Source organism: Lacerta agilis, chromosome 10, assembly GCF_009819535.1.
Source record: "Lacerta agilis isolate rLacAgi1 chromosome 10, rLacAgi1.pri, whole genome shotgun sequence".
Taxonomy (NCBI): Eukaryota; Metazoa; Chordata; class Lepidosauria; order Squamata; family Lacertidae; genus Lacerta; species Lacerta agilis.
This window is the reverse complement of record NC_046321.1, coordinates 48,888,747-48,904,419: the sequence shown is the minus strand read 5'-3', so window position 1 is coordinate 48,904,419 and position 15,673 is coordinate 48,888,747. Positions and strand designations below refer to the sequence as shown.

The 15,673-nt window shown below is 39.6% G+C and overlaps 1 protein-coding gene across 27 annotated transcripts in view; it reads left to right on the top strand.

Annotated features, from left to right (window-relative positions):
* Positions 1-651: 651 nt before the first annotated feature.
* Positions 652-15,673, top strand: part of NRCAM (neuronal cell adhesion molecule) — an 82,279-nt gene continuing 67,257 nt past the window's right edge. For all 27 annotated transcript variants that reach the window (XR_004427482.1, XR_004427483.1, XM_033163159.1 and 24 more), the window contains exons 1-3: positions 652-775; positions 3,563-3,646; positions 15,297-15,490. Coding sequence is in view for 25 of the 27 variants with exons in the window: in XM_033163159.1 (XP_033019050.1) it covers positions 15,400-15,490 (91 nt within the window). In the remaining 2 variants the exon portion in view is untranslated. The remainder of the gene's footprint in view (positions 776-3,562; positions 3,647-15,296; positions 15,491-15,673) is intronic.

The following is a 15,673-nucleotide window of genomic DNA, read 5'->3' as shown; positions in this document are numbered from 1 at the left end:
GGAAGTTTGAAAGGCATCATTGTTCTTGACTAATTGTGTCAAGGCAATTGCTTGAAAACTAAATGAGGATAAAGTGATAAATCTGGTGTATCAGCCTTGTGCATAATGTGGTAATCTATTCTAACCAATCCTGACTTTCAGAACATTTTTCTTTTCCTGAGTTGAAAGACTTCTTTGTCACCATAAAGAGATTGTTTCTGTGGAGTTACCATGTTTATCTGATCAGAACTGAGTACTACTAGTTTGATTATCAAATGCTGTGGCAGATAGCTAGGTCAAAAACATATCAGAGCATTGAAATAAAAAGTCAAAGAACAGTAAATATAAGGAGAAATGCAGGGTAGGGGCAAGACCTTAAGGGAATCCTGCTACTTAACTCTTATAACTCTGAGAATCAGGAGTTATCGTAATGCTACTCTCTGCAACAAATATCTGCTATTAAATATAATAGAACGATATTCTGAATAAGTAAGAGGTTCAAGCAACTAAGCAGATTTCCTTGCTTTTAAATAAATACAGGGAAGTATTTAACCCCTATTGTATAGCTACAAAGCCCTAGCTGATTGCACAGTGAAGCTTGGGAGGTCCAAAAGGATGTGATTGGCTCTTTAAAGGCAGCTCTCTCTCTCTCTTTTTTTGGTACCTCTTTAGCAGCAGCAGAATTCAGCAGCACAGGGATTTATTAGCAGGATTGCTATGAGAGGAAGACTTCTTAATCAAAGTTTTAACTTCTATATCCTGGAGATGAAAAGCAGAGCAAAAGTGCATTCATAAGGTACCATATAGAATTATTTTGAAGGTATTACTGGTACATCTAGTTAATACTAAGAAGTTAACAAAATGTTGTTTTGCACCAGTTCATCAGTTTGGCTAACTGTGTTGAAATAGATGTTTTTGAAATGTGAGGACGAAACTAAATTGTAGCTAATTAATTCAATGCTTTACTGGGGGTTGAAATTGGCACCTTTATATTACATGAAGTTCTTATAAAGGTATGGGCATGCTATCTTTATAAATGAAAAATAATCCTGGACCACCAAAGTTCATTAGCAAAGTTCCTGTTCTCTTCTATGCAGAAAAAAACTTACTTTGTATGTTGGAAAATCTATGTAAGTTCTAATATCGGCTGATGAGAAAAGGAAATGTTTTTTCAATATTGCTTTTCGGATTTTTGTTCATATCTCATTCACCTGACATTCTAAATATATTTTGCATATGCAATTATTTTCCTTTCAGTTACACATTTACCAACATTTAACATATCTGAAATTTCACTGAATTTTATACCTACTGCAAATCTTCATAACATATTTCAATTAATACACTATTTTCATGCACTAGAAAGCACATAATTCACTCGTGGTGTTGTTGTTACAGCTTCATTAAACCAGAAGCAAATATGTCAACATTTTCTGTTTACTGTTGTTCCACTGTTGACTTGTAACATTATTTGTATAATACATTCTTATTTACAACTGCTCATGTTTTGAACTATAGTATCATTTGAAAAACCTATCAGAATTTTTTTATTTTTTGTTAAGTTGATGTACTTGCAGTAGATAATCATGTTTTGTGCAGACTGTTTTTTTGTGCAAGATTGATGGGACATAGTTACATTAGGAGCCCTTCTTATATACTATAGAACCCCAAGGTGGAAAATGAACGTGCCTGCTATTAAACAAATTGAAATCACTGAGAAATCTGTTTGTAACAAATGTTTTGTATCCAAGTCATATGAACAGTAGACTCTTTAAAATCAATAGTTCATACTAGCTTGCTCAGGCTCCATATCTAACCACGTGTATTCCAGTGTGAGTGCCATTGAATTCAATGGGGCTCACACCTAGGTAAGTGGAGTTAGGATTGCTGCTTAACTATATATCTAACAAAGTTAGTAAAGTCCATTGATTTAAGTGAGTCTACTCTATGTATGATTTAGTTCAGTATAACCCAGTGTATTTAAGACTAGCATACAATAGAAGCATGATATTTGGGATTAATAAATATTCATACATCAAGAACCAGAATGTAATGTGGGTTTTGAGATTTTGTATCTATCTCACAACAGCAGTATATATTTTGTATCAATAGATACAACCAAGCAGTTAAAATCTGAACAATTCAGCAATTTAAGCATTCCTTTTTACACTATTGACAGTAAGTGTTACATAAGTTTATGCAGAGTTGCTGTTGTCTCTGTGTGCATGTTTTAAAAAGTTGTTTTTACTTTTTTTGTATTTAACTATGACTAATGATAGAGTACTAACCTATAATGGTTGCTATCCAGTTAACCCTCAGTTAACTTGAGTGCTAAATTCAGGAAAGGATAAAATACTTGCTTTCTGTTGGCATCTTTTCCCCTATTATGGTTTGTAACTGTATTATCTTCAACTTTTTAAGGCAGTGGTTCTCAAGCTTTCTATTCTCAGTGCCCACCTTTGACAATGACGCTGCAGTCCCTTTTGGGGAGCAGGGTGGGAGTTTGAACTGACATAGCTTGCATAGTTTGTACTGCCAACCCCAAATGTGGTTCTGAGTCCACATAGTTTCACTTTGTGATACAGTCATATATTGGAAGTCGAACAGAATCCATTCTTGAAGTCCATTCGACTTCCAGAATGTTTGAAAACCAAAGCACGGCTTCTGATTGGCTGCAGGAAGCTCCTGCAGCCAATCGGAAGCTGCGGGAGCCCCGTCGGAGGTTCGGCTTCCAACAATAGTTCGCAAACCAGAACAGTCACTTCTGGATTTGTGATGTTTGGGAGCCAAAACATTCGAGAACTAAGCTGTTCGAAAACCAAGGTATGGCTGTATTAGGTACTGTTTAATTAGCACAATCCTCAGTCTAAAAATGTGTATTACCTACTTGAATAAGAGCACCGTACTTGTAGCATGTGAAGGCATAGTGATAAAACTGAATGCTAAATCACAACCTGTTGCCAGCATGCTGTCGACAGCAAAGGAATACATTTAATTGGAGCTGAGGACTTTTTTCAGCTTGATTGCCACATTCCCTTTGTGGCCAACCTCCCAGGAGCTGGGATGGATGGTGCCAGAGGCAATATCTGGCTGGAGCAATGGATGCAAATATCACCTTTGTACATTAGGCTATATTCCACACACACACAAGTTTCTATACCCCTACACACAAACACAACCCACCACCACCACTCCATCCAGACAAGCAAGAGGTGTTATCAAGGATACATTATGGTCAGTAGAAAGCACTTGAGGAGGCTACAGAACATGAGGGGTGTGACACTGGTAAAGGGGATGTGATCTGGGGATGTGCATGGCTTGGGGACAATCTCAAGGGCTGGATAGAGAGGCCAGGAGCAGGCAGCAAATATCTAAGGCTGACAGAATCCTCTATTGGCTCACCAGATAATAGTAGCACTAGAAGAGGAAAAAACAAATATATATATATTTTACTGCAAACAGAGCCTTCATAGCAGATGCTGGGAGCTATTGCCTCAGTACAGCAACTCCCAGCAAAATATTATGTACAGTTTAAAAATATGCAGTGAACAATATAAAAATTCATACTGTTCTTCCATTTCAGTTTCAATCATTTCTTGAAGACCAAGGGTTAAAAAAGAGGTGATCAAACTGAGACTAACTCATCAAAACCAAGCATTAAACAAAGGTAAAATCATTCTTATTTTGTCTAATTTCTGGGATGTAGGTTATTGAGAAATTCTTGGACATCTTGTAGGAGAAATTGAATGACCTTTTTCTGATTCTTTATTTAAGGTTTGGAGGCATAAGACATTTTTTGTTCAGAACTTTGTGACGTGGTTAGTGGTCCTATGCTTGTTGCTACTGGCAGTGGGCCCTGCCACTGTTGCAGCAGGTGTTTTTTTACGAGGCTGTGACTGGCTTTGCCGGAGTCCTGAGTCAAATCAGGCCTATTTGAAGGGATTTGGGCATTGATTCAGTCAGGTTGAGATAGCACAGACTACTATGGCTGGTTTGGATGTTTCAGAGCAACCTGTGTCTGTCAGGTAGCAGGGCATTAGACTGGAAAACATTTTGAAAGACCAAGACTTACCTGACCACCATCTGTGCCTTCTCATTTTAATCTAACTGTCTGTTTTAGGAGATTGAGAAATGTGACTCCTGAATTGATTAAGAAAGAAAAATGCTCTTTCAACACGTTTTTGACGCAGAGAGGTTCTTCTGCTCCTAGCATAACATCAATGGGATCTCTGTTGTGTAAGATCTGTGGAAGCTGGTGTTAATTTTTGCCAGCTAGAAATTGATAGTAACGGAAGTGATAGATGTTGTCTGGCAAATTGGGGTGACAATGTGTCTTACTTTGGGGCAGCCTTCTGTTTGAAGGCATCCTCTTATTTCAAAGAACTGCTTGATTGTAATAAAACCTTTTTCGGGACAACAGTTTTGTATCCAAAGTACACTGTTCATATTTTCTTCCATCCAGGAACTGTGTGAGCTCTGTCTTCATTGGAAAGTTGTGCATTTGTTGGGTGATGAAGATGCAAAAAGGCTATTTCTGATGTATCATTTTCGCACAAAAACAGGATGTGTAGGGAAATTGTGACATGGTTTTTGCAAGTTTTCATAAACTGCTCTCTGTTTTCAGTACTCCTTTGACAAGAAAATCAGCCAACTTATTTTACAGACTGGATAAAGATGCTAATTTTATGCAAGGCTCTGTCCATTAACTACAAGATTACTAGGCATATCTTGCTAAGTTACTGAGAACTCATAGCAACATGTCGAATTGGCAAATAATTCAAATTTATCTGGTGTTTGCCCCTCTTCCCTTGTGCCTTTTATATGTACTAGGCACTGCTCTTGGGAAAAAACTCTTTCTTGGAAAGAAACTCATTTTAAAATGTTTTATGTGGTTTTTATTTAAATAAAATGTTTGTACTGAAGACTTTAGCCCCCCTTTCCTGCTTTTCCATCTCTGATGCTTAGGAAACAATGGAAGAAACTGATCATAGATTAAAATCCTTACCAGCACCAAGAGAGTAATATGTTGATCATATTTAATTGATCTTTCAGTTTGGCGGCTTGGAAGGAATTTCACCCCAAAACAGATTTGTAGAAAAAATTTAGATGGTTTATTTTTACAGGGGACGATAAACCACCTGGGTTGTTTTAACCAATGTCTGGCTTGGTATTGTTATATGGAATAGACCACCAGCTTTTTCTGTGTTTTCTGGTCCTCAAGCACTAGGGCCAGGGCCAGATTTAGGTTTGATGATGCCCTAAGCTACTGAAGGTAATGGGGTCCTTTATATAGCATTACTTACCGGTATATCACAGGAGCCTACACAAAACAAAGCAAAACAAAACAAAACACTGTTGCTGTATGTAGGTTTTATTTTATTTGTTTTTTTATCATATTTTGGAAATGTACAACCAGTCCCCCCCCCATTACATTTTTTGGGGCCTCCCCAAGAGAGTGGGGCCCTAAGCTATAGCTTGTTTAGCTTATACGTAAATCAGGCACTGTCTAGAGCACATCAGCTAAGAAATCCACTGCAAAATAAGCAATCTATTTATTTGCAGCGGGGCTACATCATATTTCACACAAATGGGAAAGGACTTAGTGTTGTGATTGTTCTGAGCCAATCCATATAGGGCTTTGGTTTAGTATGCAATCACATTAGATAAATGGTATTTTAAAGTGGTACTTTGGCACGAGATGCTCAGGTCTCCAAGTGCTTTTTTTTTTTTTTTACAAGCCTTGTTTAAATTATATATCTGAAAGGGGCTATAGAAGCATATCCCTTAGGAAGAAAATCGTGAAAAAGATAAGGCGTAGGATATTGATAGCCAGTGATGATCATTTGCAATGGGAAGTCCCTCTTCTCATTTCCATCTTCCGTGTATCCCAGAAATATTTTAATGTGGGGAGGAAGTTCAATTATGATCCCAACTGTACCAAGATGAAGTTCATAAATATTATAAAATGGCAGAAGACTTAGAAGCTAACTGTTCAGGGCCCAGCTTCTTCACTTTGAACCTCAACTCTGTCTTCTCTTTCCCTTGACTTATTAGCTCTCTGCTCAGTGCAGCCTATCTCCTCCGAAACAGCAAGCAATGTATTACAGTTTGGGTTTGGTCTTGATCCCTCCCCCTAGGATCAGCTGTAGCAGGCGAAAGTAGTTAGCTAACAAAAACATGTGTTAATTTTGGCAGGCAAATGCATGTCATACAAAGATAGGCTATGGATCTACCCTCCATGCCAAGTAAAGGGAATAATTGGGTAGGCTATTGAATAATAATAATAATAATAATAATAATAATAATAATTTAGTATTTATACCCTGCCCATCTGGCTGTGTTTCCTCAGCCACTCTGGGCGGCTTCCAACAGAATATTAAACAGAATAAAATTTCAGACATTAAAAACTTCCCTAAACAGGGCTGCCTTTAGATGTCTTCTAAAAGTCAAATAGTTGTTTATTTCCTTGACATCTGGTGGGAGGGCATTCCACAGGGCGGGCGCCACCACCAAGAAGGCCCTCTGAATGACAGCCCATACTTCAATGTGTGAATAGCTAATAAGTTACCAACTTGCTCCCCCCCCTATTTTTAGTTTTTACAGAGTTTAAGTGCCAAAGACATGAGAAACAGTGAACATAATTAATCCAGATTTTAGAAAAAGCTTTTGATAGTGCACTACCCTTCTGATCAGCTTACATAAGCAAAAAAAGACTAGTAGGATGGATTATTACAGAATGCAAAGGATACAGGATATTGGTTGAAGTTGGAGGAAGAGAAATGGTTTTCCTTAAGCATCACTGTTTTCGACTACTGGGTTTATAAAGTGCCTGAAAGTAATGCAATTTTTCAAGAGTTCTACTGATATATTTGAAGTGGCTAAGACAATAGCAAGTATAAATCAACATGTGCCACACAGTAAGATTATCTGAAAAGATTTATAGTTGTGCCATGTCTATCAGCTCTTGTAAAAAAAAATGCAATGGATGACAGATCTTCAACAATCCAATCCAGAAACCATAATATGTTCTTGTTTATACAGCACACATCGCTTAAAGCATCAGTTGTTAAAGGACACAAATCTAAACTACATACTATTATCATACTGTTATCTGTATATGGTTTCATAGTGTAGCCTTTAACCATTTCTTTGTGTGCCTTTATATGAGAAATAACCAACTCAGTTAGAGCAAAACTAAGAGTGAATGTCCCCTGCCGTTTGTCATGCTGTAAACATACTGTGTTGGCCGTATATCTACATGGAGGGCAGTGAAACAAGTCATAGGGGAGGGCAGATTGTTTGTGGCCCTTAGCATGACATGGCCACTGCAGAACTTGCATGGGCTCATCAGTGAACTTATTTACTTCCACTATAGTAAGTTTATATGTCAAAAGAGGTTCATATACCCTATCAGACCAGTCTATCAGCTCCAACAGGGATGATTCACTGGGATGGATGGAAATTGTCTTTCTCAGATGTACACAAAGATCAGTTTGTAGCAGATCTTGATAACTGGCGAAAGCTAATACAAAAAGTGCTGAATCAATATCTCGTATGAGCTTGTGCCAGTCTGGTGTCCTCCAGATATTTTGTACTATTTTGTGCTAAGGCTGACGGGAGTTGTAGTCAACATCTGGAGGGCAGCATGTTGTGGAAGGCTGCCCTAGATTGTTTCTAGGGCTCTCATAGTAAATGAAACAGAGCTATGTTGGTAAAGATTAGAAATGGATATATACAGACCTTGGGATGTTTTTGGTAACATGTTCTTTCCCACCCTTAGGGTGCCTAATAGGGAGATAGATGATGCATGAGAAGTTTATTGGTATTAAGGAGAGGACACATCGCCTGTCATTTTTATTCACCTTTTAAGTCAGGACCTGCTTAAATTGGATTCGTGCTACATGCTTGCAAAAATCCAATTCAAATTGTCTGCACTGTGCTATTGTCAGGTTTTTTTTTGGCAGCAAGTTAATTTTAGCAATCAATCTGTTATGTTATGTTACTGCACACCTACAGAAACAGGGAGACTAAGTGGTTTATTTTTAAATCTCAGGTTATCACTTGGAAAAATAAATATGTCTTCAAAAGCTAAATTTTGGCAAATGTTTTTCTTTTTCTTTTAATGAGCAAAGAAGGTATGAACACCTTTTGCTATTCACCATACTACTCTTCAATTGTTAGTTCCTTTATAAAAGAACAAAATGTATACTTCAATAATCTGTGCAGTTGCTGTGTGGTGTAGAAGTTGTCCAGTATATGTAATATCTATTCTTCAAACAATTGACTAGAGATTAAGCATTGAATCCAACTGCCATACTCAGAGTAAATGCACTGAAATCAATGGACTCAAGTTAGTAATGTTCATTGACTTCTATAGTTTTCCTCTAAGGTTCCTCAACAGCAGCCTAAGGGATCTCTATTCCCTACATTGGCTAGAGCTGCCATGTCAATGAGGCAGACTGTAGCAGAATCCTCTGGTGGCGGTGCCCCTACAAGCAACCCACCCACCCCTGCCCCTGCCGCCAAAGAAGCAAGGAGAAGGGGCAGCTTCTGGTGAGATCTTGCGCAACTGTTTCGAGATCTTGCTGCTACCACTGCTTGTCTTCACTTTTCCTGTGGTGGGGGGAGCACCTTGCCTGCCTCCAAAGATGCAAGGATGCAAGGAGAAGCACCTGCATCTTCCAGGTTCTAGCAAGATCTCACAGACCTCTTGCAATATGTTGCTGGAACCCTGAAACCTCATGACCCCAGTAAGCAAGGCTTCTGCCGAGGGGCAGATGGAGGCACAATGCCTTCCTGTTTTGCCTCAGTTTGTGAGAACAGCACTGTAAATCATTGCTTCCCATAAATGTCTGAAATAATTGCGGATAACAGAGTTCCATAGCAAATCTCATTTGAAGATACTGCCATGCACTTAAATTTAAAGCAGATACCACGGGACTTGTGTTTTATTAATCTGAGTAAGGGGGGAGCACATTATGTTTAGAGGATAATGAACATGATTGCACTTTGCGCCAGGGTAATGAAGTGTAGTATGTTGCATCTTATTTAAATGAGAAATGCTTTCATTGCTAGGTGAGAACTTAACTTGCTAGCCTGGTCCAAAAATAGGAGAGGCCTTTCATTTAGGTCTCAGTTGCCTTAACACACAAACCTACCATGTTGTCTCCCAGTACAATAGCTCATCATTGATTCCCTCATTTAAAAGTCCTATAACCTTTATTTTTCAAAATAATAAAAAAAATTCCTTCCAGTAGCACCTTAGAGACCAACTAAGTTTGTTCTTGGTATGAGCTTTCGTGTTGTATCTGAAGAAGTGTGCATGCACACGAAAGCTCATACCAAGAACAAACTTAGTTGGTCTCTAAGGTGCTACTGGAAGGATTTTTTTTTTTTTTTTACTATGGCAGACCAACATGGCTACTTACCTGTAACTTTATTTTTCACTCACTTTGGCATCTTTCATTCTTTTGGGGAGCTATGACAACTGTTAACATGTACATGATTACACATGAAACAGGTCTACTCCTTTGAAATACTCCTATCTCTGGTAAATCCCATGAGTTGGCAAGAGCTATTCAGCCCTTTTTTCGCACACAGTGATTTGCTGCTGGTGCATATTGTGCTGCCAGCAGCAGATCCTAACACAAGAGCAAAGCTCACAAAGGATCAATTTGGCACAGTTAAGCAACCTCACTGCTTCAGAGCTTTCTGATTTGTTGTGAAACACTTACTTTGCAATCTCATCCAAATTTGTTGGCTGCTGATCAAGCTCTTACTGATTATATAGTGGTGCCAAACAGACCCCAGTTTAGTCATAGCTTTGAATAAAATCAAAGTGATACATCTTACACCGACTGTCAAAGTACATATGCTTGTGACTTCATATGCCCTTACAGAATTTCCAAGAGTAAGCAGGTTCATATATTAACTTTACTCAGTAATGTCATTCGTCTGGCATTAACACCACTTTTCAATAGCTCGGTGTTTCGTTTTGTATTTTACATGGTCTAGTAATATTGCAAGGCTTTGTTGCTTCACTAGAATGTTGATGACTAGTAGCAGTTTCCAAAGCCTGCTTAATGAATGGATAGTGTAACGTCAGTGCTTGAATGACAAAAGAATGGATACTCAAATAGAAATGGTGCATAGCTTCCAAAATGATGGCAATTCATGTGGTTTTCCTGGCTCTTACAACTTTGGAATGAATTATTTGCTGTTCAACTTTGTAAGAGGTGTGATACAGGAAACACATTCCAGCATTGAAATTATGAAATGCTCACATCCATTCATCTGTCAGTGCATTCAATAGATTACGAAATATTATTAAAAGGAGTCAGACTAGTACAAATGTTTTGAGGGATGATAGGCTTTCTGGTGTCAAAACATCTATTGAAAATAAATGTGACTTGAAAGGTTTGAAAATATGCAAATGCTTAATGAACTAGATCTATTAAGAGATCCATTTAATCAGCAGGATTTAATAAAAGCTATTTTAAAATGAAAGTTATTTGCCAGCTAAATACTTCAATTTTGTCATCTACATTCCTCAATAAAAATAGTGATGTTGAAATGCAAGAAAAGTTCCATCTTGTAAGAGTTACCATTGAATTGTGCATGGGACCTAGTTAAGAAATGAAACCTTTTGCTAAATAGTTAATCAGCTCGAAGGCTTCAATGGCTCTGGCTGGATAAAAGGTTTTATTATTCAGTTTAACCAGTGGGAACGAATAACTTAAAAGGAAACATTTACTTTGGCCTAGAAACCGTTTCATACCCTCACAAGTGTCCCAATTTCCCAGGGACAGTCCGGAATGACAAAAGCCATCCCGGCTTCTGATTTGGTCCCAGAATGTCCCTATTTCCTCCACTAGTGCCACTATCACTGAACTCGGGGTGCTTGCCAGTGCTTGTCCCAAGTGATGACAATGGTGGCAGTGGGGGAACATCCCATTGCCTCTCCATGGCTGCCACTGCTGGCCTTCTCCCTTGAGCAGCTGCTGGAGAGTGGGCAAGGAGAGGAGAGTCTGCAGCCACCGAGGTCTAGCCCTATTTGAAGCACCAGGCTTTGAGGGGCAGGCAGAAGGCAGAGCCTCCCTGGGAGGGAGGAAAGAGGGAGCGGAGCAGAATGCAAGGAGTCTTAATTGATATATATATTTTTAATGCTTTGTGTTCCATGTCTAATTTTGCCCCTTTCTAAAAAGTATTTATTGGTGGGTGCTCTTCTTTATCTAAATCTACTTGGGTGGCACTGTGGTCTAAACCACTGAGCCTAGGGCTTGCTGATCAGAAGGTCGGAGGTTCGAATCCCCGCGATGGGGTGAGCTCCTGTTGCTCTGTCCCAGCTCCTGCCAACCTAGCAGTTCGAAAGCACGTCAAAGTGCAAGTAGAAAAATAGGTACCGCTCCGGCGGGAAGCTAAACGGCGTTTCCTTGAAGCTGTCTGAGGACAAACGTCGGCTCCCTTGGCCAGTAAAGCGAGATGAGCACTGCAACCCCAGAGTTGTTCGCGACTGGACTTAACTGTCAGGAGTCCTTTACCTTTACTTTTTTTTAACTAAATAATAAAATAAAATAAAATTGGGATTTAGGGGTTTTCTCATGATAGTGAAGGGCATGTGTGCTCACCCTTCTTCAGATAGGAAATGCTGGGGCCCCCCTCAAAAATTGGGGCCCAGGAGGGTAAGTGGTGGTGGTGGGGTTTCCACTCTTCTTTTTAGTAGTATGGATAAAGTATGTCTATTTCAATCAAGTACTGCTTTTAGTCAAGTACTTTCCTTTGGGGAAGGCAGCAGAGTAAATAACTGCACTTTCATTGTAGCCAAGAAAATCCTCACATTGGTCCACTTGAACTTAAGGTTTTTGCAGGCCATGAAGCCCAGCAGACTGGCCAGCCAGGGGAATTCCCAGACAGCCTGCCGGCAACATGATCTCTGACTGCTCAGGGATGGCAGCTAGGAGCGCCTGACATCATTGTGACGTCATGTGATTGCTAGGTGGGTGGTCCTGCCCACATGTCAGATTTGCCCTGTGAGTCTCATTCTGATAAGGATCTGGACCCATGAAACCAAAAAGGTTCCCTGCTCCAGTACTAGGTATCTGTCATGGCAACAAAGTATCTGGAGGTCCATCTGCATAGCAGGGCTTCCACAAAATTCTATAGCCCCACCCAAACTGGCATATCATGAATAGGAGATTGCTCTGATAATGTGCAGAATATGTAACTTTATAATGGAGCTATTTATTCATTGTATAACAACATGTGTCAAAAGTGTGGTGACAAGAAGAAGAAGAAGAAGAAGAAGAAGAAGAAGAAGAAGAAGAAGAAGAGTAGTTTGGATTTGATATCCCACTTTATCACTACCCTAAGGAGTCTCAAAGTAGCTAACAATCTCCTTTCCCTTCCTCCCCCACAACAAACACTCTGTGAGGTGAGTGAGGCTGAGAGACTTCAGAGAAGTGTGACTAGCCCAAGCAGCTGCATGTGGAGAAGTGGAGAATCGAACCTGGTTCACCAGATTACGAGTCTACCGCTCTTAACCAGTACACCACTGGCACTTTATCTCGTGGCCAAGAATATGCTCAATTCAGCCGGAGCTGTAGTCTTACCTTTTCCCATTTATGTCACTATTCATCCTGAATATGATGAACCAGAACAAAAATTTTGCTGACAAATCTACAGAGGTGTTTTAGTTAAATATGTTCTATCATGAACCACTGAGGTATTTTATGTTTATAGCAGATGACACCTTAATAGCTACATACTGCAAGTTCAGCACTTGCATTCCCTTTGGCTCTAATATTAAAATCATATGACAAAATGCCCTGGTGTATGCTTCAGATTACACATTATTTCTATTCAGGTTGCTGCACTACCTGTCTTGAAAAAATGGATTATGTGACTAGAGACAAGTCAGTGAATATTAGGTGGGTTGGTTGGTTGTTGAATGTTACCAAGGCAACATTCAAAGCTTGCAAACATTCTGGGTTATTTATGTCCAAACTTCTGCAAGCTGCTATAAGTCAGTCTCAGTTGCCTATGTGTGATAATGGAATAATAACACAGAACAACCTTTTGGGATTGTTGCAAGGAATACTGAGATAATGATATGGGTCACATGTCACTTTAATTTATAGTTAAGCTAAATGATGGTTCAAATGTGAACCTGTAACATGCTGGTGCTTAGAGTTTAAATTGTGGGTTGTTCATTCAAAAGCAATGAGTGCTTCATTTTTAATGCAGGCTGCGGAAATTGTTGGCAGCTGCTCAGAGTGCTGCCTGGAGCTAAGCCATGGTCTGTCATTTTGTCACATCTGCACCTAGGACTATAGCTTATTTCTTTCCAAACAAACCATGAGCTCAGGTTTGGACACAACACTTAAGCCAGACTGACAGGCTTTGCTTCTGGCACCACAGCAGGTAAAGAGAGGAATGAAGAACATGCTATTGCAGCAGCGTACAACAGCATACTTCCCATTCGCATTTAAACCATACTTTAGTTAACTATTGTTTAAAGTGATGTGCAAACAAGGCAAATGTATGCAAAGTGTGTCCAACGCTGAACACACTACATTGTAATTATTATGTATCATGGGATGAGTTTAACTCAGAGAAGACCCATTGGAGTGAATGAAAATGGCTAAATTAGGGCTAGTAATTTCAGTATCCTTCTTGTTATATCCAGGGAATGTCTCCTCTGCTGTTTCTGTGTGCGGAGAGTTAAAATGATTTTTTGGTGGAGAAACAGACTCTTTAAGAGGCAGAAAATAATTGTCCAAGTTACTCTGCTATCACTATCAATATCTGGACAAGTGGGTCTTTTTGCTCTTCTCATTTTTGGAATTCTACGTGTATCAGCCAAGCCGTACTTCTTGGGTCAGTTGGTTGAATTCCAAATCTACAGTCTCCTCCAGCCCAGACTGATCTACAGCTACCTTGTGGGCAGCAAGGCAATAGGGAGGACCAAACAGGGCATTCTTTCAACGTAGCCTCTTCGGGCAACAGCAATTTTCCCTCTCCTTCAGTTTGTTTAAAATATAGGGGGGGGGGGTGGTCAAAGGAATTAAAATGGATTTTTAAAGGTTAAAAGGTTTTTAAGGTTAAAAGTCCTTAAAATAAGTTTAAAAGAAAATGTGGAGATATCGCCAACAGGAAACCAGGGCGGTGGCTGCAAGGCTGTTAGGCTTCGTTAAAACTAATTTACGACACTATCTTCACAAATTATATAGTGCAAATTCCTGGGGCTGCTGGAACACATAAAACAACCTTGCCTTCGATAAGAAGAATTTTAAAAATAATAAAAGGGGAGGGGAGAGAGAGAAGCCAGCAAAGCAAACCCCCATCATGTAATTGAAAGAGAATTTGCGGAGCTCTGATATGCATGTCTTACCTTTGTGCCATCTTTCAGTGTGTCAGTAAAATTTGATTGAATGCTATCCATGATCTTGATGCTTTACAAAAGTTCCAAAGGCTTAGTTCCAAAGATGCAGCTATATATATATATGTAGGTGGTTACTTGAAATAGAGGCGACATCGTTTTGTAAACTGTAGACGTGAAGCAACTGCTGCTGTTGTCATAGCAATTTCACTATGTGCTTGTAAGCTCTTCATGTGGTTCCATTCCAGGTGGCCATCTGAATGACCTGGAAATTAATGCAGATTTGATTATGGAGTGGCACCTTGTCTAAGGACCACTTTTCTTTCTTTCTCCACCTCTCGTGCTGCTTCACTGGGGGGAGGGGGAGCTTATGAGCTCTGTTTGGACATTATATCAGTATGTGAAAGTGTATTCATAAGATATGAGCCCATGCACACAGCCCTAAAAAAACAACAGGCACCCCAGTCACATGGAATGAACCCTCTGGGATCTTTCAGACCTTCTAATGAACACACACAGGTCAGGCACTCACTATCCTGTTTTTCCTACCCACCTTCCTTGCACACATTGAAAAGACCTACTAAGTCAGTCCATTCGTTATCTCTAGGTCAGAAGGTGGGTGACTCACTGCTTGATCTTAGTGCCTTTTGAACATGTGACCTCCTTCCTGAAAAATATGTGGTCTGAAACTGAAGTAGGGGTGTGTCCCCCCCAGCAATGGCAGCATTGGCTGTTGCTTCCATGCACTTGTACATGGAATGAAAATGAGTTCCCGCACATATAACCCAGATGGTACAATTGTTACACATTATGGTTCACATCCTGATTTCTGGTGCACTGAAATTTAATGTATGAGTCAGCCGTAATGCAAGGGTTGTAGTAGTCTGATTATGTGTTCCAGACCATTGCTAACAGTTGTTTGGTATTTCTTCGTTTCCAGATTATACGACTTCACAAACCCCATTTCCAGAAAACGCCTGCTAATAAGAAAGGAAATTTGAGCTTGTTTTAATTCTGTTGGGCATTTCCTAATACATATTGGAATGGAGTGGAGCAGTAGCATCTCTGAAAGCAGACTTTCCCTGGTTCTCTTTTTTTGCCAAATTATTGCAGCATTGGATGTACCTCTTGATCGTAAGTATTGACACCTTTTTAGTCCAAAGAATGGTGTTGTGTGCCTTTATATTGTTATAGAGCAGGGCTTTCCAACATGGCACCTTCCAGATGTTGTTGGAATACAGCATCATCCCTGACTGTGGCCATGTCTTTAGCAAATGACAACTGGAGGATCAACAGCATATGGAAGGCACTACATTG